The sequence below is a fragment of the Phalacrocorax aristotelis genome, chromosome 11 (assembly GCF_949628215.1).
Source record: "Phalacrocorax aristotelis chromosome 11, bGulAri2.1, whole genome shotgun sequence".
NCBI lineage: Eukaryota > Metazoa > Chordata > Aves > Suliformes > Phalacrocoracidae > Phalacrocorax > Phalacrocorax aristotelis.
The window spans coordinates 21,665,249-21,689,166 of record NC_134286.1 but is presented as its reverse complement, the minus strand read 5'-3'; the positions used below and the strand labels follow the sequence as shown (position 1 = coordinate 21,689,166).

Here is a 23,918-nt window from a genome sequence, read left to right as displayed (position 1 = left end):
TCCAGGAATGAGTTTATATTTTAGCCCTAGGAATTAAATGCAAACTGTACAGTCTCAAGTTCCCTTTTGCGTTTTAGGTGCCTGCAAGCAGGATTGGGCTTAAAGGGCACTACAACTCAAACTCGACAATTACACCCTCATGAAAAAGGGTAAAAAAAAAAAAAAATCTATGGCCACAATATTCTTGAATCTTGATACTGGCAATGTGAGTATTTTATTTTCAAACCCAGCTGCACATGTATATATGCATGTTCAGCACTTTCTCTATCAATTTAGTGCCAAATTTAAGCGGGTCTGTCCCTCATGGAGTTGAGCTGCATCAAACAGAACTTTAAACACGTTAGAAAACGCTACTTGTCAGAGAAGGTTGGAGAATCAGTCTCGAAATAAATACCGTCCCCAAGAATATTATGGCTTGGAAGAATTTCAAGAACTCGAGTCCCTGAAGTTTGCAAAATGAAAAGGCCTTTGGAAATACCCTTGCGTCAATACTTTTTACCTAATTTTGAATAAAAAATATATATTATTTATAAAATAAAGAGAGCAGGCCAAAGAAGATTGGCCAGAATCACTCTATAAAACTGTTCTGTTCACTCTGTAACTTAAACTTATAAAGCCTTGAAACATCTGGGGAGCAGGATTTCTGGAGAAGCACTCTAGAATGCAGATTCCAATCAGACGATACTTCACGATGTTTTCTCATCTTGAAGATCCACTTGTTTTCTGCCCCTCAAAACTGAAGTCCATGCCGAGAGAAGGGATGTTGACTCCTGAGCGGGAAGCTGAAATTTAAATAAGGAAAAATGTGCAACTATAAGCACTGATCTGACAGGCAATAGGTGGCTGTCTGATCTTGGCTTCGAGCATCGTTTTAAAGCCATGTAGAACCACAAGGAAAATTCTGCTTTTTCGCTCCCTCAGCAGAATGGCAGCGTGCAGTCCTCACTGACTAACGATGGAAAAAGTACTTTGGGGTTTTTCTTCTCGGTGGAAGAAAATGGAATCTACCATATGCAAAAAGCCCAATTTTAAAAAATCTGAAGTTGGCCTGTTCGTGGTCAGAATTAGGCAGCGGGTTACAGCGCTGCGCCGTACAACACACGGGCATTCAACGCCCACAGAAAATAGAGGGGCCAATTCTACCTGACTATTCCACCCCCCGCAGGTGGGGCAGCAGAGGATGCTCCTGAAGCTTGGTCACTTACACTCCAGTGTGAAAATGTTTCTTGGAGACTGAAGAGGACACAGCCCGGAGCTTAATGCAACGGTACGTGTGTGGGATTATGTCCCCACTGTCATGGACGTCAGAACACATTATAGACCAGTGAACGTTCTGGTAGCAGCATCTTCCCCAAACTGTATCACCTGTTGTTGTACCCAACCTTCTCCAGGGTGAAAAAACCACCAGATAAGCGAGTAATGGCTGACATGGGCATTTACACATTACTTCTATTTATTCCTAACTGCAGCTTGGCTGTTCTCAACTTCAGTTTCTCTCAAGACTGCATCTGCACCTTCCCACACCTCTCGTGAATCACTGAACAGACCCAGTCTTGTCATTGTACAAGGTAGCGGCAAGAGCCGTTCCTGCCGCATTTGCCGGAGGAGCTGCAGGGTTTGTATCCTCCCCTACAAACAGCGCTTTCGGCTCTGGTGTAAACTGTCAACATCCAGCCCAGGGCTTCCGGATAGCCACTGTTTTATTTTAGGTTCTCTTAAACAACGTATTTCTGGGCAAGATGGAGAAATCTTGGTGAAATACTACCACGCGTAGGTGCGCCGACGCAATCCTCTGCTGAGAGGGTCTCTGCCCTGCCGTGGGCTCAGAGGCCTGGGAAGCACGCCCCTGTCGCAGCTGCAGCGCTCCACAGCCTGCGTGAAGGTCTGCACCCCACAGCCTGCAGCGCCCTAGATGGCTCTGCCCCCACCCTGCGGGGCGTGCCGCGGCTCAAGTCGAAACCTCTCCACCGTTGCCTGCCAGTTTCCCTGCAAAGCGGCTGTTTTGAAGGCAATGAAAAAAGAAATACTGACCTTTCTGAACAAGCTTTAAACTGCTGCATTTTCAAACTGCTATGTCTCCCTTTCTATGGCAAGGGATGAAGCTTCACCAGAACCTATAGAATGAAAAACAAAGTAGTTAGAGGTAAATACATCTGTTTTTCTCACCAAGGATATACTTTTCACTAAGTGTGGGAGTGTGTTTTTAAGAATCATTCCAAATAAAAATAGACAACCACTTGTCAGAGCTAACTGAACAGCAGTTTTTGAATTGAGGTTACTCTATTATTGGCTTTAGATATTTTATAACTGTGTCATGAGCTTTAAAGCCAGAAAGGCAAAGATCTTTCAGATTTAATGGAACGTTTCAGGCCCTTCCAGTTAGAAAATTATACTGGTTTAATTCTAGCATGTAAGATGGAATCTGAAACTCTAAGCTTAGAGCACTTCATCTGCTGATGCCTTACAAAAAAGAAAAGCAGTGGTGAGAAAACAAGGAAGAGTCAAAGATCGTTTGTGCCTCCAACACAGCCTCCTAAAACCCTTCCGTCAGAGGGGAGCGAGGGTACCAAAGCTTAAGGAACCAGGAATTCACATTCTCTGAATACCGTTGGGTTAATACAGCCGCGGTAGAAATACCTGGTAATACATTTCATGCACTCGTGGTCAGTTTATTCCTAAACTTTTCCACTTGCAAAATAAAAACATCATCTTTCTATGAAGAGACACAGTTTCAGCCCACATCTTGGAAAACTGAAAGCTGTGGAGGTCAGACGTAAGCCATATATAAGCATCAGAGAAATCTCTACTTTAAACCTACGTTGAGAGGCTGAGGCAGCTGGGCTTGTGTCATCTGATGAAGAGGAAGCTCGAGGTCAGTCTAACAGCAGCCTACAACTACGCGGAGACTGTTAAAAATGAGAACTGGCCCGAAAGCAGCTCATACCTCATATTCAATGGAAACGGCATCCTGCTGATCGTAGGCAACAGCAACATTTTGCTCTAATGCAGAACTGTATTATTACAGCAACTAATACCCAAGAAGCTCAAAGCAATTTATATGCACAAATCTACCTTCATAACCTGCCTGAGAAATAGGAAGGTTGTCATGCTGTGTTTCTCCCCACCTGCAAAACATTGTTAAGTGAAACACACTGTCCTAGAAAAACAAAATAAATAAATAGTCTGTGGCAGCTATGAGAATGAGATCCGATCCCCAAATTCATACTTCTCGAGTGGTTCCCATGCCTGCTAAAAACAGGATTTCAAAACTGTATGGCTCTGTATATGCCTTGCATTGATCTCGCACTGTTCGGTTTTAAGATCTAGAGCTCGTTGTAAAATGTGATGGTGAAAATACAAGAACAGCATCAAGCAGTGTCTCAAATCAATTTGCCACAGAACCTTCTTTACTTTTCTTCAAATGAATTTTCTCTGTGAAGGTAAAGAAAGGAAAACAAAAAGCAAACACCTCCCCCTTACCCCTCAAGGATACAGACACAATAAATAAATTTGCCTAGGCTTCTTGTTTCCTTATTAAGTATAAAAAGAATCAGTAGTATTTCCATTATAAGGTTATTTTTGCCTTTATGAGCCCAGACATCTATTTTACCATGCAAAATCTAATCCATTCATTCAGATGGGAAGTTCCGGAGAACAGCCCTTTATTCTGCATACCCGGAGGGAAGTATACGACCTGAATGTCAAAGGGAACTGATAAAAGGATATGTAAGACTTGCTGGCTCTGGGACATTAGTCTCACTGAACTTTCCCTACCAACTTTTTACAGAATATCTTTTTTCATCTAATTGATTTAGCAGCTGCAGGCCTCATCCACATACAAAACCATATTGGTTTTACGAAACAGACTTACCAATCAATTTAGTCGAACTGATGCAGATTCCTACACAGGTACCCCTCCATCATTTCATAACTGATTATAAGGCAGGGTTTAGCACTGCTCTATCTTAATCTTTTTCTGTCGGACACAATTTAACCATTTATATCATGCCTAAAACCCAGAGATGCAAACCCAGTCGTTCGTCTCGGTTCACTGAATTGGCCAACACATGGCTGTGCTGTCTGAGCAACCTCTGCCCACTTCCGACATCTAAGTAGCTTTTTACATTTCCTGATGGACAGAAATTCAATCCCTACAGTCACAACAGATGACTTGTCTACTCGGAGGACTGCTATGCCAAATTAGCGGGTATCTCAAGATACCAAGCTCCTTTAATTAGACTCCTACTGATTTGAATTTAAATTCAAATCACATGGCTTCGGACACCTGAAGCTTCATCACACCAACAGAGATACCAGCTTCCACCTATTACTCTGGATACGCTGGTGTCTGCTGGAAAGATGTTACTGAGTACAGACAACAGATTTTAAAAGATGAGAACAATTTGGGAAAGACTTGATTCATACTGAAGCCTTTTGTACAAGTTAAAATGAAACACATGATTAAATTAATAAATCAATGCAAGAGATGAGCTGTTGCTATAAATGTACAGAACCGGCTGTCCTGTCCTAGGCTCCACAAGACAAGGAGTGCGAGCGTTCACTGTACTGACACGCCCAGGACCAACACGTCAGATACGTTCTAGATGAGTTCTGTGAAGAAACTGATGACCTTGTAAGCTGCCAGCATGGGATTTGGGGTAGCTCTCTGGCTAGACAGAGTAAACAGATGCCTGTGAATAAGGGATGAGCATTAATAAATGTGAAAAAAATTTCAAATTACCGTGAATTAGGAAGCAAGTGTTTTCAGTCTCTGGCTAAGAAATGAAACAAAAGGTACCCCGCAATGTTTTTCTCCCTACATTAAACAATAAAAGCCTTAGCAAGGCCAGGATTAAGAAAGAAAAAAAATCCAACGAGGAGGGGCACATTTAAACATCCATAGCACAGAAAAAAAAGGGACAACCCTGTGGATAAGACGACTGAGAAGATGGCCTGCACACTCCTAGGACATAGATGAAGCTACCTCATCTCCTTGCTTTCAGTTGGGCTTGTCCCCTCCTCATGAACCTCACAGTCCCCCCTTAATGCTCACCTCCCCCAGTATCTGTATGTGAGCTGATTTTGCAACTGTGGGAGCTTAAAAACACCCTGCTTTATGCAGACACAGTACAATCGGGGGGAAGCAAAACACTGCAATAATGCAGTTAGGCACAATAACATTACACACAGAAACATTTCATCGTTTCAAAAGATCCTCCTGTTTTCATTATTTCTGTGGCATGCACGAGCCTGGAGCGAGGGACTCAGCTGATGAGGAGAGCCCTCCTCACTCCTGCTACGTGACACAAGTGCGTGAGCAACTGCGGGTGAAACCCCAGGAGGCAGCAGACCCTGCTTAAATACACGAGGGCAATTATTATCCTGATCTCGGTGCAGCTGGCAGTGCCATCTCCTAAAGCTGCAGGACTGAAAAATCCGAACTTTCATGTTTCCTCAACTCCTGCTTTGCCTCATGTCCAGGTAACAGGAAAAAGAACAAATCTGGTACCTTTTCTTATACAACTCCCTCCCCTCCAACATCTTTTATGTTACTTAAACTGGTACCCAGACATCCATTATCTGTGCCAGCAGAATGGTACAGTCAAGTGCTTAGAGAAAAATGATCCACGAGATGGATTTATGTGGTATCACAAAACTAATTATTCAAAAACATTTTACATGTGTTATATGCTTGGACTCGATGATCTTAGAGGTCTTTTCCAACCTGAATGATTCTATGATTACAGAATCAATCACAACCCTACCTGGTGGTCATGGAGAGCCACAGAACTTGTAGAGTGCAAGGTTCAGGCAACGCTGCCTGTTGTGGAGCGTTTTTGTGAAAGCTCTACTCGTGAAACAGGATCAGGGGCAGCACCAGCCACAGAAGCACCCAGGGAAGGGTGTCAGCTTCCTCCCCTCCCAACCGCACACACTCCTCCCAGTCTCCACGTGGGATTTCATCTTGCAAAGTTCAGATATTCAGACTGAGAGCTGAGAGGAGTTTGTAAGGAAAAAAAAACCAGGGAAGTGGATTTCCCCCAGCGTTTGCTCTAGCAGCTGAATTCCAGTTCCACATCGCTGACCTGTAGACGTAACAAGGCCACAATCTCCTTATCTGGGGCATTCTTTCACTTGTAGTTCCCATCTTTACCTCACAGCTGCTGTGAAAAAATTAAAACTTCTCCACTCACAGACCAAGATCTGCCTACTCACAGCCAGCCATCTACTCACAGCGCGGGTTCAGCCTGTGTTTCACTCTTCTCTGGAACTTTGTATAAGCTCAGTTTGGCTTTTCCATTACAGTAAGAGGTTCCAATTTTACCACCCTTACAGTTCTACAGCTTCTTGGAATAAGACAGCAAACTATTTTTTCCACTGAGAAAGACTAACAGAATAGAACAGAACATTTCAGCTGGAAGGGACCTACAATGATCACCTAGTTCAACTGCCTGTAAATGTCATTTATTTTGTAAGCACTATAAATTGTGGGACTTCAGATAAACGCCAGATTCAGATTCTGGGGTCTGGTCTGGCCAAAAATCATCTGTCAAATGTTTTTATACTTAAGAACTAATTTTTTATTCAGAGAATTTATACTTTGTAAAAGTTGGAAGAAGTTCCAACTCATTCCTAAAGGAGTTATTTTAAGCACTATAAACATTACAAGAGATGCCATATTTTGTTATTTTTAAAGCCAATTTGTGTTACCTTATAACTGCCAAAATACATAGAACAAAACAGGAAGAACAGGTAGCTTTGTAACACACAAGTAAGAACTAATTAAAACATCTGAACTAATTAAATCATCTGAAGAAAAGCTGAAATGAGCCTCTTCAGTCCTATTGACGCAATCCTGCCGAGCGTATTTTCCCAGCAGCGTGTGAAGTGTGCCTTGGAAAAAACACAGACTGTTTATTTTGCAGTGGAATAACTTGAACAAACAGCCGCAGGTAAGACCTAACCAGAGACCGCACAGCAAACACTGTGCTGTTAGGATTGAAGAGCTCATTGTACAGTACGCTGCACACATATAAATACGTTCACATGAAAAGTTTCTGTGACCCCTTTCAACCAAGACTATCTAGCCTCCTTCACAGGTTCCCAAACACACATTGCGCACGTATCACTAAAATGTTTCCCCTGAAAGGGAATAATATCAGAGTTTCTGAAAACTATTCTGAGGCAATAAAGAGGGTGACTACGGAATCACGTCTCTGAACAATAAGGCAGGTATAGTTGGGTCTCCAAGTAAACTTGCTTGATTCACTAATTATAGTACCCAAGAGTTAATTAACACTTTCACTGTTCCTTAAAGGGAAGAGTGAAATCACCGTGTTTCTTTTAAAGGGAACCTGTGGATGGAATTCTTGCTCCACAGGAAAAAATACGAGCCCATGCTTAACTTCCTGACAGGATTCCTGAACCCTCAGACGTGGTAACTGGGGGCTCCGACAGGAACCGGACATTCTGACTCGTACTGTATTCCACAAAGACCAAAGCTTGGCAGTAGATACGCAAGGAAAAAAAAAATCAAGTTCAAACAGAGAAATGTAACAGTAAAGAATCATTAAATTGACTTTGGATCCGTCTAACAAAAATCATCAAAGGATGGACATACATATAAAGTCTTTTTTCTAACAGGACTTCCACAGCAGAACAGGTAAGTTAGCGTCTCAGATCTATTGTACAAACGTGCTGGTTCACCTAGAATTGCTCTCAGCACATATTTCTTCTGTGGAGGTGAGCACATAGCCAGGCAAGCATCAAAACCAAATGAACCGCTTTGGTCTTGTAATAAAGCTGAACAAACAAAGCATAAAGTAGCTTCCTAAACGTATCACTGCAGCCAGGTGTTTGCATGCATGTTTTCACAAACTGTCAGAGGATAAACACACTTTAAAAAAATCTCAGTCTTTTCCTTTTTACAGGGACAACTTTATGCCTCCAATAACTGTGCTGCACGCAGCAACATTTACACCTGAACACACTCAGTTTGTGGAAATTTCAGTTTCCCTCTGCAACTTGTAGCAACCTCTCCGTTCATTTTCTTGCAAATAGAAAGCTACTAAAAAACAAAAAAGAGTTGACACCAAAGCGAGGCTTATTTTTAGTCTGTCTTCATTAGTCATATCTGAGCTGCCCAGTGATGTAGTCAACATATTTTTAAAATTTGATTTTAGCTCTTATAATTCATCCATTAGTCATTGTAGGTCAAGACACAACTCATTTCCTTTAGTGTTACCTTACCGTGAGGATCTTCATCTATTCTGTCATCTTCCCACTGCTCTTCGTTTGCTAGGAGAGGATTCTGAGCTTCACACAAAGCTCTCATTGGGAAAAAGTGTCCATCGCCCTGGCTGCATGGAAAAAAAAGACAGAGAAAGACCCTGTAAAAGGCAGCAAGTGACTCCGAAGGATGGCAATTTCCACACATTTTACCTGCAGACAGAGTTTTCTGTTGCCTGTGTTTCCAATGTTTACTTAAAATGATCTGTAAGTTTTGAGAAATACTGTGTTTACTTTTTGTGGCAGCTCAGATACCAAGTTTTACTAGCAAGTAGTTTTGGTCCTTAATTACTTCAAGCTCTCTGGAGATTAAAAGTTGAACCCTATAGCTTGGAATTAACTAATTTTTAGCACAACTTAAATGTGCCTAATGTGATCAAGTCACTTGGATACAGAAAAAAAAAAAAACAAACAGAAAAAAATTAACTTACAGACAGCTAGAAGTGAGGGGGGAGCTAAGGAAAACATGAATGCTATCCATTTATACCATAGATTCTTCAGGGCAGAAGTTACACTTCTGTGTTTGAATCACACCCAACAGAAAATGGCCCCAATTTCAGTTAGATGTTGCTGAAAGATAAATAAAAGACCCACCTTCTTGTGACCTAAACCTGTACCCAAAATGGAAGAAAAATAAAATAAACACACTCTGCAAGGACCTTAAGTTGCAAAAGCTTTTTTTTTTTGCTTTACTAATGCCCAAATGGAAATGTGTACCTGGATATCAAACACAGAGTTTGAGAGTACCTTCAAATGCATGTAATACAAACAAAATTAAAAGCTAGATGTTCTAGCTTGGTCTGCACCATCCTGTGTTCCCTAACATCCAGCAGCACAGACAGAGGAACTGTAAACTAGCTGAAGTGCCTTTTTCCTGGGATTTATCTTTATGCAAGGAAAATAACTTGAGTGTTCTCCCTGCGATGACTACACACGCTGGCAATGCGTCCCTGACCCCCTGACTAGCACTTCAGTGCTGCCTCTCACTACCAGCAAGGCTTTCTGTGCTCATCTTTTCCCTTTAACTCTTAAGTAGTGTGGAAAACAGATGGCAGGGATGCTACTGGGCCTTAGACTTACACATTGTTACCTGAAAAGGTTGTGAACTGCTGTGCCAGGAAGTTGTTTTAAATTGTGCCCAACTACTAAAGGAATTAAATTCCAGTGTACTTTACTACTGCTCAAATAAGTGCCAAAACAACATTTTCCCCTACACTGAGAAACATAAACTCTGTTTCAGGCAGGGGAGTCTGACAGATGAAGAAAACAGCGTCGCTGAAGTGAACACCCACCCACACATGTGCCACAGGAGAGCGGGAAGAGTTCAAACACCCTCTGCAGTGCATTTAGCCCTCAAAAACCTTTCCCTTCCAGACTTCTGGTGACGAGGATTAACACAGAGGATGTTGGTGCATTTACAATGATGCACGGTGGTAGCCAGCCAAGCCACATAGCAATGGGTGTAACACACATTTAGAAGTCAGGCCCTTCAGTTAATTGTATCAGCTTTTAGCAGTGACCAGATTATTACTTACCTAGAGGCAATTGGTAGTAGCCAGAGCTTTTTTTCTTCTCCAAACACTTGCTGAAGATTCTTTACAAAGCCAAGATTGAATCCATTTTTATCTGGGCCATTTTGAAACACTGGAGCTGAGAAAGCCTCTACACACAGATGCAATTTCAGTTAAAAAAATGAAAATCAATGCCAAATAATCTGGAACAGGATTGTGCATGTTGTAGCCATTTAAAGACAGCATGATTTAACAGATTACAGACTAGCATTACAACGGTACAAAGTTTGAAAATAACAGGTTTTTTTCGTTTTGCAAGCCTGTAAAGACTTTCAAACTGAAGGCAGGAATTTGGTCTTGCAACCGAACCGCAGGGAACAGTCAGACCAAACTACAATCGGTTTGTTTCATCTAGAGAATAGAGTTACAAGATCTTTGCACGGGACCTGTAGAAATTCAGTGGGTAGAAATTTCTAAGTAAAAAATCTGCAGAAATAAGTAGGTTGGTCTTCAAGACCTTTTCAGAATTGGCACTGGAGGTGCAAATTGCCTCATTCATTAATGATATAATGAACAAGCATTAGGAAGAAACATATGCAAACAGACCCTCTGTTATGGTGAGACACACAATTAAGAAAAGAGAGGGGAGGAGAACCTAGAGGCACTAGAAACAATTTTATCTACCTTCTAAGCTCCTGCAGAGTTCAGATGTTTTGGGATAGATGAGCTTCAGTGCCCCTTGAAATGAGTTCTGAAGTTAATAACTATACAAAATCTGAATATTTGCTCAAAGTCTTGATGGCGTGTTTTGTTATAAAACTTTATCCAAAAAGCTTTAAAAATGGAACAACATTTATCTGAGGAAATACAAAGAAACCACTCGACAAAATTATACTGTTTCAGACTTTCATTTCATTGGTTTTACAGTCGTAACTTCTTTGCCTTTGTCAGTGAAGATGGACACTGTTTTTCTCAACCTTACTAAGCTGTTTTAGGATCTGCTCCAACATATGAGCATAAAGAAGCATTATTCCTGAAAAGCTGCACTCATTTCACAGCAAATGTAGTTATACATATGCACAACATTTGGACTTTTACAGTGTAAGGCTCTCGTTTCCCTAACAAAGCTTTTGTCACAGCAGCTAATGAACGCAGCTCATTTGAAGTGACAAATTTCTGCAGCATTGTGCCACGACTTAAATCTTCCTCCCCTCATAAGCCAGCGGGAATTTATAAAGTAGAACACAAGTGCCTTTTATTTAATTTTTTCTTCTTACAGCACTTTTGGTGTGTCTTACTTAAAGAAGTAAGACACAAGAGCCTTACCTAAAGTAGATCTGTTCCTACTGACGAGCCAACAATGGTATCCAAACAGAAACATAAGGCTTACGAAGAACATGACCGCCACAAAGAGCAGGAAAAGGACATGAAATTTTGAACGCCCATTAGTCAGTTCACCCTGGAAAGAAAAGCAACACAGAGCAAGTGATAGGAACACATGAAAGCTGGAAATTCTTTGTTCCTAGAGAGAAGAGAGATATCCTCTAAAACGCCTATTTGGAGTTCTCAAACTTGCATACACAAAAGTCACACCTTACTACCAAAGCAAGAAGAGACAAAGAAATGAGCTCGTTCATCCCTGCTCCTGTAACCAAAGCAGAAAGAGTGTGGTTTTGCTACTAACTCTTTGTATGTAAGAGCTGGCACAACCACAGCTTCCCACCTGGGCACAAGACAGATACTCTGTGCCCACAGGGAAATAAGCTCTTGAAACCCTGCTTACATTCTGCTGAGTTTCCTCTCCATATATTAAAATTCTGCACCTCTTGCAATGCAAGGCGTGCCAGGAAAACCTGGCCTCCACAGCTACAGCAATCAGGTAGCGTTAGAACCGAGCAGTGATGCTTTGGAAGAGTTTAAAAGCTAAGCGGGATCTTACAAGCAGAAGAAACACTTGCTTCCTTCTACAGTAGAAGGGTCAAGTGCCAGAGACCCTCATCAGCCACGTCTACAGATAGGCCATGGGGACCTCAAAGCCAAAACATTACTTCTCAGCCTTTGCACATCCCACATAAGCAGCCAGAGCACTCAGGTCTCTGTGCCTTTCTCAGCATGAGAAACAATTCCTGCTGGTGTCCCACGAGCACCTCAGGAGGCATTTTATGCAAGTGATTAGCCATTAAAACAACAGAAATTTAATAAATTAATGCACAGCAAATTCAAGTTACTTAAACACAGTCATACAGAGTTAGCAGCAGAGGGGACATAAAAAGTGTTAAGAGACAAAAGGCCAGTCTCCTACTGGAACTGTCAGTTGGCATTGCTTGCATACGAGTGATAATCGATAACTGAATAAGAAGCATACTTTAATTTAGTCAACTTTTAAACTGAGAAAAGAATCACGTAAGGTAACTCTACAATTTGAAATGCCTGAGCTCTATTTGCTTCTCACTTTCTACATTTCAGACATATCGCGGGAGTTATATTCAAAAAAAGACCTTACGGAAGAAATGCAGGCCCCCCCACTGACCAAAAGCCAAAAGGTACCAAGAGCGACCAAGCCCCACCAGACCCACAGGATATGAAAAAGCAATCAGATTTCACAACTTACTGTCCAATACTTAACGAAATACTTGAAGACCGTTGCAGCGATATACAAGCAATACAACAAAGAATAGGCTAAGAACAGTAGAAAGAACTTGTAGTTAGAAAATCCAATGCAGTTATTCACCCTAGAGAACAAAAGCAAAGTTGAAATCAGGATACGTACGGCACACGGTTGTAACACCACGAGCACTACAAGTTTGTTGGTTGTATTAAGCCTCTTGGTTGTACAACACGATGTCGTCAATAAGGAGCTCCCCTTAGTGGTCACAGTGAAATAGAACGAGTCTTTTGTCGCTTGAAGACTCCTTGCCAGGCCAAGTGAAAGGCCAGTTGGTACCACCAGTAAACTTGTCCCAGAGGCAGGCTCTGATTACTCAATGCCTCTTTCTTGTCTGCAAAGGTCATCAGATCTGGGGTTTCTGTGTGACTTTATTCATGTGCAAAACTCAGGAGCCAGATTCACCACTGCTTCCTTTTTTATGTACAAAACAAATAAACCCAAATTTGGCTATAATTCTCCATGCACAGGACAACTCTAAAAAGCAACAAGGGAATGCAGGAAAAATAGTAGGTGTTTGTCTCAAAACTCAGGTTTGGAAAGTTCTCTACAGTTTAGGATTACCGGGGAGGTTGAGGTGGGGAGATGTTTGTGTTGCTTCTGATTTCTGAAATCTTCCTTTTGTTAAAAAAAAGGAGGAGTTTAAGAGATTTAGTGGCAGCAATTCTCGAAAAGCATAAAGCTTAATTCGACCATGCACCATTCTACACAAACTGTCTCTCACCATGCACAGGTGGCAGGCATCACGTCAGAAACAATCCACGTGCAGATATTATTGAAAGCAACCACCAACTGCATGCTGAAACGATTATATACCCAAAATTAAAGGCTAAGTTGGGATCCCTTTAAAATAGCAAAACAGTCAAAGAGCAAATTAGCAGTTGGATTTTAAATTGTATTGATAGAACAGCTTTTTTACACTTAGTTTATGGAACAATCATGAATACCCTGTCTTTCAAAATATCAAACATTTCAGGCAATTTCAAAGTGTAATTATTTTACAAATTTCCCAACAGAGAGATGCATGGTCTAAAATGAAAGTTGCATACAGACACCACTCTGTGGGAGAAATGTATTTAAACAACCTCTCTTTTCAGAACACTACACAGCAGTATCTAGGACATACCACGGACAGTGATGATCCATTTTTAGCACACATCTGCAAGAGGACAAAAAGGAAATGGAAGATCAGTTAATGGCTCATCAGTCAACCTTCACTAGGCCGCACGCTTTCTAGCAACTTAACGCTGATGCACTTGTAGGGGCGGGAACTGCAAACACTTCAGGGCCACAAACTCCAGAAATGCAAATGCTAACGCTGCCAGGCATGAACAGGCACTGCTGACTGCAGCTGGAACGGAGGCACTCGGCTACCTTCGTGGGTAAAAAGTCACGTGAAGGACCAGCCCGTTCACATAACTTAGCGGTAACTATATTCACTTTGGCAAAAAACAAGCCAGTAACTTACATAGCACAGACGGAACAGTGGTGACAGCGGTCAGGTTTTATTAGCTGGCATCTATCACAGAATCGAACACCTGAAATTAAAGACACATTAATACCAAATAATAGAAACGTGTTCTTTTATATTAGTCAATATTCCACTCATTTCCTAACTATTCATGTTTTTTTATCCTCTATCGCTTCTAAAGATGCGTGCATTGGCAGCTGATTTTTGCTGCCAGGTCATAATCAGATAGGCAACGCTCATAATTCTTCTGAGATTTGCAGATGCAGAGAGCAATCCTCACTGCAGAGTATACAACCAGCTTAAAGGCGATAAACCAAAATTGTACACTTCCCTCTGGCTTCCACACTGACTCAGACTTTACATACATTCTATTTGATAACTGCCCATGCAGCATTCTTTACTTCAGAATTCTTTGGCTTGTCTGACAGAAATGAACAGGTCAGAGCCTCCAGTATGAACACAGATTTCTTTTAAGCTTTGCAAGGAGTGCAGTATGCATTTAATCACAGAACAAGGTCCAAAAATCTGTTCACAGAATTATGTCCTGCATGTCTAAGCTAGGCTCCATTTTCAGTAGAAACGACGACAGATTTTGTCATTCTATTACTACTACTAAACACAGACAAGAGAAGTAGGCTTTGAACTATAAATGCAAAGGATGATGTATTGCTTCTCAAAGGCAGCACCTGATGCTCCAACTCCAATGAAGATGAACAGAAGCATTCAAGAATTTTTTGTTTTCCCAAACATAAAACCTAAGAGAAAAGGCATACAGGTTATTTGCGCAAGAGTTACTCAGTGCACGCAGTGGTGCTAGGAACGCCCTGTTGGGCAGCAGCATCGTCTGGATTGCCAGCATACGCTGCTTTCACGCGCTTGATTAGATTTAGAGAAACAAAGCCCCCTGCTTAGCTGACCTCCGTTCCCTGTTCTTGTGTACACCGGCAACTTCCTTGCAATTTCGGCGAGAATTTGCCTCTGCACTTCTGGTCTTTCTTCATTTTCATAGCGTTCTTTGTCAGCGTAGGACATATGGTACTAGAAGCAGAAGTCACGAGAGGAGCAGTTACCCATGGGCAGCAGAGATAATATTTCAAATACAGGGAAGTCTGGAAATGTTTTTACCTCCCACTCCTTCTTATGAGATTAATCAAATGTGAAAATTTGTTTGTTAAGGAGACAAAGAGAGGCAGTAAGTGCTGGACAGCCAGGACACTACTGCTGCCTTAGATTACTACTTTTCATGAATAACATCACTAACCATGATAAGGACACTTTAAGCACTTCCCTTATGAGCAAGGACCTGTCCCCAGCACAGTTTTATATTTCTAAAACTGGGATTAGTTGTTATTTATAAATTTACATTCTTGTAATTAGGATCCAATTACAGTCATGCATATTTGGAGTGCCACACAAACATCATCCTCATTCTATTGCTCCAAACATAGTGTTTTATTAGTATTTCATGAAGAGGTAAAACAAAATGGAAAAAAAAATATCCACCAATCTAAGCAACATGAAAAAGTCAGTATTTGGTAGAAAAAGGATTGAAACAAATGTCTGCCTCTGACTGTCCTGTGCTCAGACCACTATATCATACTCTTGTCCTAAAATGAGCCACCTACGTTAAAAAAAAAACAATACCAAACCCTTTACCGAGGTATTATTCATGAGAAAAAAAAATACTTTTGTCACAGTGAGCCCCAGTTCTCTTTACCATAGTATATTGTTACACTTCTCTTTCATGGTGCTGACCAGGGAAGCCCAAGTACTGGAGCTACTGGAGCTACACGTATACCTAGCACTGAAGTAAAAGCCGTACGCTCTGCATGTAGCCACAGTCCTCGCTGCCACAGGCATGGGACATCAGAACCTCAGCCTGGTTAATATGGAAACGATTCTTCTACCGCTCCCTATCACAAGAAAGAGTCTGACAAATGAAGCAAACTGAACCACTACAAAGAAGGCTACTCCAGCCGGCACAGGACTGCTGGCAGAGCGGGGAATGCTGCGCTTGGTGAGACACTGAACGTTCACATTGGCACCGCGACAGCCTGGCTCAAGAGATCAAGAAACCCCACTACCGTTACAAATGCACCCGTTTCCACCTGCACCGTAACATCTTCCATGAAGAGCAAAACCAAAACCGAAGGTCCTTACTCAGGAGACTCCACTAAGGCTGGGTTAAGAAAGGTCCTTGGGATTTGACTTGCAACTTGTTAAATGCTTAGAGATCAATGACGCTATAAATATGTAAGTTAATGATCAGCAATCCTGTGATTCTCGACACGCAAAAACCTAGCGGATCCTGGAACACCTGAAAAGGTAGCTTCAAAAGTTAACACCATCTCTGATGTAATCATGCTCTTTGGGGAATTAAAGGAATCTCAGAACAGTAAATTGCTCAGTTTTTATGGACAACTCTAGGTCCCTTTCCATCTCTTTAGGAAATCCGATCAGTTGTCCAGATCAACTAGATTGAAGGATTCTTGAGTTCTCTTTCGTTCTGCAATGAATGAAAAGTGCTTGGACTCTTACCTTTTTGCCTGGCTGCACCGGGAGAGTAAAAATAGACTTCCAATATGTCCACACAAAGAGCACAAAGAGAATATGGAATATTATAAGATAGGCCACTAAAAAAAAAAACAAAAACAAAAACAAAAAACAGAAGCAGAACAATGACTTCTTAAGCAAAAGATTCATTCATGATGGGCATAATTCCAATCTTTCACAACAATGACAAAAAAAATAAAGGAAAAGAGAACGATTTACAGCACCAACCAGTACTGTAATACAGCTAAACCTTATGGTCAAAGGATCAGTAGGATTTCAGAGATCTGTGGCTGCAGTTGGGGGTTACCTATCTCACAAGCCTCCGCTTCCCCACCCGATCCGATCCCGTGGGTGAGGAAGAACACAGCTACAAAAGACTTCACCCACAGGGCAGGTGACAACCCTGAATCGCTGGGAATGACAGGATTCCTGTCTCTTCCCCATATCCTAGGCATAGGTAAAGGTGCTGAGCAGCATAAAGGTTAATTCTGCAATACTGCAGCGTCTCCAGATTTTGGGTTCAGTTGCTACTAAATGCACTTGGAATTACAGTACCATGTTATCAGTATATGCCCGCTCGGGCAATGCATTCTTCACCACTTGCAAGAATTGAGAGAAATAACGTGCTCTAGCAGAGCTTTACATCACCAGAAAAAACCAAAATCAAATCTCTCAAACTTTCTAGATTTGCACAGTTGATAGAATAAAACAGATCAGGAAAACATCCCTCAGAATGAGCAAAATAGGTCTTGTGATTACTGAGAAAGAACTGTAATCCACTAGGCGCAACACGATCACATGAAATCCAGCGGGAGTCAGAGTAATCTTATTTCAATATGCAAACTTTATTTCAAAGCCGTTGGGCATGAGCAGGCACACCGTGGTTCAGAAAGCCGAAGGACAGCTATCCTTCAGCTACGCAGACTATTTGATTGTTATTTCTTTAATACTCAACTCACTAAGACATTATCAAGCAGTTACTAGACAGTTTTATTTAAACACACCATTTGATCATAATAATAACCACCTCATTTTCCCCGTTTCAGTTAAGCTTCAAATTCTAGAAATTAAGATTAAAGTAACTACTACTAGTGGAAAGATAAGTCTAAAATCCAAACACTTCCTAACTTCTCAGGGGAACCTGACTGCGTGAGAATGCAATTGGTAAAAATGCCAAACATAGCTTTGAGACTTTCTAATGAGATGGCAAATGATCTGATACGCCTCACAAGAATGCGATGGATCGTGTGACTGATCTGTGAATCAATGATGATTCATTATTATGCTCTTCAGTTTGTTTGAGATGTTATCCTTATACCACATCCAGGTGGAGCTCAGTAATTTTTAAATTAATAGGAGATAAATCTTGCAACAGGTTTAATTTTGTTGATAAAGCAACATAGCAGCATGTTAGAGGAAGCTGACCTGGAGATGCACTATTAGATTAGGCAACTAATAACCTCCTTCTGCTGAATAATCATTAGTAGCATGCTTTCTATGGTTTCTCTATAACAGCTTCAAATATTAGGACAGCTCTATAGTGGAAAGAGAATTTACTTGGTGCAGCAATCTGGAGGATCTTTAAAGTATCAGCTGGCATTGCTCTTCATGGAACAATTTGCCAGCTGAAAACCGCTACACGTATTACAATCTTTCATAACCCTGGAAGAAGAAACAAAGGTAAGAGGCCATCTGTCTTAGCCAAGTGCCTCCAAAGCACCTCCAGGAAAGAGGAGGAGGAATACTAAAATGGCTGCTAACCCCGTAATGCTTAGAACGTGACTGTGGCCTCCAACCATGCACCAGTGGAGCGGCCTCATCGAGTGATCCTGCTGCTCCGACTCGTTCAGCGACCTCACGACACTGCGCCTGGGACTGCAGAAGTCTGTCAGCCTGTGCTGCCAAATGACTCCGACAAGTGTTCAAGCCAAATAATAACGAGACAGACACCTTTGCTCTAACTCATCTGTGGTAGTAACTGAGACTTACTGTTACCACTCAGTGTATGGTTAGCAGTCAACAGAACCAAGCAAAAAATCCTGCTGGTCATCAAAACCACGCAGAAGCCTACCTATAAAAATATGAAAAATAGCTTTCACTGAAAAATCAAACAAAACAGTGGAAAAAACATAGGCAGGCCATGCATCAGAACCAGCCTTTTCTGTGTAGCTCGTAAAATCAGCTCTGCAAGCGTAAAAGAGAAAGGGAGAAAAGGTGTGTGGGTGTATACAGACAGACACAGAGAGTTTTTTCTGAACGAGTAAAAGGGATCAAAGCCTTTTAGTGTTCTCCTGCTTATACCGTGACTAAACAGGGACATTTCCCAATACACCCCAAAATTATAGTATGTCTAACAATGCTTAACACTTCAGGAACGTGTCATTACAGGAAGGACACACTGAAAGAGCATGTATGTTTAAAAACAACTGACAGAAAGTATTTATGATATTTTAACTAGAACATTTGTGAATCTTTTTACAACCAGGACTGAATGTCAAGTGGTAAATTGAATGCACGTACCTTTTTCCACAGGGTTGCTCAGAGTCACTGAAAAAGAAAAAAAAAAACATATGTCTACAGAGCAAATAGGATTCCCAGAAAAGTTTGTGACAAATAACATTTCTCTTTGAAATACAGCCATTTCAGGAAAAAAGTTCAGAAGACGAAAAGAGAGCCCACAGTTTAACATAAATCAAAAGCATCCATAACAACTCCTTGTTCACTCACGCAAATCACCCCCACAACAAGATGTTCAATAATTGTAACTTATGCTGTATTTTCCCTTGTTATAAAAGATATCTTGTATGTCAGTACATTAGAAATATGACAAAAATAACCCGCTGCTGACAGTGATGCAAGAAGATTACCAGGGCTCCTCTAGCAACTGCCCCAACAGCATCTCTACGCAGGCACTTATAGCCCGCTTTGTGCTAGTCTCTAGGTGGGCTTGATCCTCCGCAGTAAGCCATGCCCCAGTGCATTTCTGCATCAGCATAAGTAAAAAATTACAAATTGTCTCAGCTTTGGCCGAGTCAGCAACAAAAGATACACTGTAATGACTCAATTATGGTTACACTTCTTACCAGCAGTTTTTACAACCCCTCCTTACTTTACCATAATCATAGGAACAGTCCCTACTGATGGAACCACTCAGAGCAACCAGCAAAAGGTACACTGCTCAATGTCTACTTCCACTGATTATTTAAAAATCCATCCATTATTTTACAAGCCATCATCCAAGTTTAACAGAAAAGATAAAGCCATCTTTCTTTAACTAAAAACAAAGCAGTTCTGTGATACCTTGACAGAACACTGCGTGGAAGACAAAGACTCTGCATGGGATGGGAGCCCCTTATATCAAAGTCCATAGCCTTGAAGGTTCAATGGTTGCAACCGAAACGTGTTGCTCCTCGGAGGAGCAGAGAAATGAAAGGTAGCCATTGGTCACAGATCACCTCCTGGATACACAGTAATCTTACAAAAATAAGATTGTATTGTGGGAAGACTCAAAGATCTGAGAGAGTGCGCAAGAATCCTTCAGTAACTCTGTTTGAGTGTAGAGGAAAAGAAGTGATCGAGGGATTGGAGGCTTTTACTTCCAGCCTACAGCCAGCGCCTGGGAAGAGACTCTGCTTGTCGAGACTTGCTCTACCATCTTACTTGAATAACAAACTTGGAAAACGTAAATCAGAGTAGGAACCAAGAGGACTGGCTTTTATTAATGGAAGTAGCTTTTCTTAAAACCATGCTAACAAACAATTTTGATCTGCAAGCTCTATGATACACAACAACACAGATGAAAAAAGAGACCAAATATTTGCTGTGTCTTAGCGCACTCAATTTCAGATGAAGAAGACTGTTCAGAAACCTTTATTTTTCCTTTGATTTGCTGCAAATCACACTGTGAAGAGTACACCAGCTTTTTACAAATCCTGCTTGGTTCCCACCTGAAGTACGCCGCACTTGCAGCACGGCCCTTCGAAGGATTTTACTTGAGAAAAGAGCAAACTCCTAAATAAAGAGTATAAAAAGGTTTTATCGCAGGACACTGGGTCATTGTTCTGCCTGTGGCAGCAACCAGACCCAAAATCAAGGCCGCCTCTGGAATATGACTTGTTGGCCATACCAGTCATTGAAAGTTTAGAACCCAGTATCATGAGACACCTCCGGGACATCCACCCCACGCTACTTTCAATCCTCAGCAGTCTGCACAACTAAAGATGAAAATCGAGAACCCAAACAGAGCACCTACTATTTACATGCTTGCAATAGCTGAAAAGGCAATACACAATGGAAACCTGCAAAAAAATAAGCCAACACACAAAGCCTTGCTACGTTAGAAATCTGGAAGAGACTTAATGCCCCGAGAGCTGGTTTTCAAGTAACTGCATATGCCAACAGTTAACGTTCAAATCCTAAAAGAATTAATTTAGTAATTTCAACTGTATAGATAGCCTCCTCCTCACACAAATAAAATGCACGAGAGAGAAAGATGGGGCAAAAAGCAGACGGGTGTGGGCAAAGGAGTGATTTTAAGCTGCGATTCTAGGCAGCGAGATGAGCTCCTGCCAGCTTAACCAGCCTTTGCAGAATAATGCAGGCCCAATCCAAACCCACTTAAATCAGCAGAGTCTTTTCTAATAGCTGCACGGAGACTTGGAATTAACCAGTGTTCACTATTACTGACTTTGCAGAGCACAGCAAACAAAGCATATTTCAAAAGACTGACAGCATTTCAGGAAAACACTAAGTTTTTTGTCCCATGGTCTAATCGACAGTTACACGCACCTTGGAGAGCTCATTCCATGTGAATTCTTGAAAGAAACAGCCCACAGTCTCAGAGATAGAATAAAATATCATTAAGTATTTGGGGGTTTTGCCTAGCTGCCAACTAAAGCAGATCAAAGGAGCTGCATTTCACTTTAGTCGCCATCGAGAAAAAACAACAGGTCTTACTGCATTGGCAGGCCTAAAAAATCTGATTTAAATTTGCTGTGCAGTACCAGAAGGCAGCTCTTCTCACAGAAACGTCTCAAACTACCGTTCTGAGAACTTTGCCTTCCTTTATCTGACTTACCCTGTCCTGAAGGGAAAGAGCCATATGCTCCTCCTCACAGTTTCAAAAGCCCAAGCTACCAGCTCTTCTCTCTACCTCCACCAGGCCTAGCAGTCCTTTCTGCTAGTAACGGGTTTCTGCACACGTGCTAAACCAGAACATAAAACACACAAGAAAGCTTGCATCTTACTATGTAGTTAAATTGCTACATTGAACACTAAAATTACTAGCCATTACCAGAAATTTCCTTTCTAAAATTTAGTGTTTTCTATGCTACTGTAACAGGTTATTTGACTCATGAATGCAACTGAATGTAACCTATTTTTTTCCTTTTCAGAATATAGAAAAATGACTGAAATGCAGGGTATATACTGACATTTGTTGCTGCTTAAACCAGAAATAATATCTGAACATTATCATATGGCAGCAATATGGACTTTCACCGTGGGTTTCAATCTCCCAGCCTTCACAAAGGCCACTTCCCCTGGCTGACACGAGGATGTACAATACATGGGCTCATGACTAAGTGAAGTAACCCGCAACATCTCGCCAGCCCAGCTAGAATACAAATCTTATGGAAAAACAGAACAGCACACCATAAAAATCCCGCTAATTAATGCCATCGTGGACTTTACCGGTGTGAAAGTGTTTCTTCACCTCCACCTGGTCACTTTTCATAGAATCACAGAATGCCCTGAGCTGGAAGGGACGCACAAGGACCATCGAGCCCAGCTCCTGTCCCTGCACAGGACAACCCCAAATTCACACCATGTCTCTGAGGGCCTTGTCCAAGAGCTTCTGGAATATCGCCAGGCTGGTGCCGTGATGCCTCCCTGGGGAGCCTGTGCCAGGGCTCCACCACCCTCGGGGGGAAGAGCCTTTTCCTAATGCCCAGCCTAACCCTCCCCTGGCACATCTCCCTGCCATTCCCGCGGGTCCGCACCCTTCGGGTGTCCCTGCCGCAGCTACAGGCGTGACTGGGGGAAGCATTTGCCAGCCGAGAGCCTTGCTTGGGCTGCCGCCTCGACGGGCCAGGAGGCAGCAGACCCGAACGGGCGCAGAGAGGGAGGGAGGGAGGGAGGAAGGAAAGGACTCCCCAGCCTCCGGGCGGGCGCCGGGGGTTGCGTGCCCTGACGGCCCGCCCAGGCGCGCCCCTGCCCTGCGGAACCCCGCAGAGGAGCCCGGGGAGGGCGGCGCTGCCCCAGGGAAGGCGGGCTGCCGCGGGGGCCCGGGGGCAGGGCAGGGCCCCGCCTCACGCCCCCTCCCGCCCCCAGCCCGGCCGGGGCGCTCACCCAGGCACAGCTCGCAGACGTAGGCGTAGTAGGACCAGAGGACGACGAGGGCGATGATGAGGACGGGCAGCCAGGCGAACGCCCGCTGGCAGCACCGCAGCCCCCGCGACAGAGCCATCTTTCACCTCAGCCCGGCCGCATCGGGCATCGGCTGCGCGGGGCTGAGCGGCGGGGGAGGCGCTCGGAGATCGGCTGAGCGGCCTGGCGGGCAGCGGCGGGGCGGGGCTGGGCGCGGCGCGGCGCTGCGGCGCCCCCTGGCGGGGCGGGCTCGGCTGCCCCCCCGCGGGGGCGCTCCCTCCGCCTCCTGACTGACTGAGGGAGCTTTGCATCAAAAGCTCTTTTTGTCGGCAATCCTACAATTCTGTGCTTTCTTCTATTAAGCTTGTTTTTCTTGTAGGACGATCCTGTTCTCTGCACTGACAACGCCAGCTTGGTATTGCTCTCAGATGTCCTGAGCACAAGCCCGGGTTACGAGTGAATATATACACACGAAAAGATCAGATTCAGGAGAATCTGTGGAACAAAACAAGCACCCCCTCCAACAACCTGATAACACGGAACTTAATGTAAAAAAAGAGGAGAAAGAAAAAAAGGCCACCCCACTCCTCCGGTCTGCTCCACAACCGCCACTGAATTCCTGTAGGAATCCCCCTCATTTCCACATTCGGGATTGCGCTTTGAGTAAAGGCTTCGGTTAATTAAATCCACTATATAGCCTCCATCAGTTTTCTCATCAAGAGAGCGGTTTATCTAACAGACCGTACTTCTGGTAAAGCCCTGGTGCAATTCACCACACTTTCCAGTCACCTCGTTGTTAATCAGGTTTTTTTTCCTCAGAATTTGTTCTAAAACTTCCCTTGTTGTTGGTACCAAACTTGCAGGCTGCACTGCCTCTAGCAAATTTTCTCTCTTTTTGCGTATAGGTACCACACCTGCCGTTCTCCTGCCCAAATCCCTGAATTTGGACGTCTCCTACAAACCCTTAGACCACACTTGTAATTCCATATTTAGTTCCTTCAATATTTTAAGATGGAGATGATCTACAACCTCTGCTTTCCTCAAAAAATTTGTTCAGTAATGG

General features: G+C 42.7%; 1 protein-coding gene across 1 annotated transcript; it reads right to left on the bottom strand.

Moving 5' to 3' along the window:
• ZDHHC15 (zDHHC palmitoyltransferase 15) lies at positions 1 to 23,014 on the bottom strand. The gene is made up of 12 exons (XM_075106260.1): positions 22,838 to 23,014; positions 19,010 to 19,036; positions 16,475 to 16,569; positions 14,854 to 14,974; positions 13,934 to 14,003; positions 13,592 to 13,624; positions 12,412 to 12,532; positions 11,127 to 11,259; positions 9,825 to 9,951; positions 8,251 to 8,360; positions 2,032 to 2,114; positions 1 to 782 (listed from the first exon to the last, which is right to left on the bottom strand). The coding sequence occupies exons 1-11, from the start codon at positions 22,953 to 22,955 to the stop codon at positions 2,071 to 2,073; spliced, it is 999 nt and encodes a 332-aa protein (XP_074962361.1). The 5' UTR covers positions 22,956 to 23,014; the 3' UTR covers positions 1 to 782; positions 2,032 to 2,070.
• Positions 23,015 to 23,918: the final 904 nt, after the last annotated feature.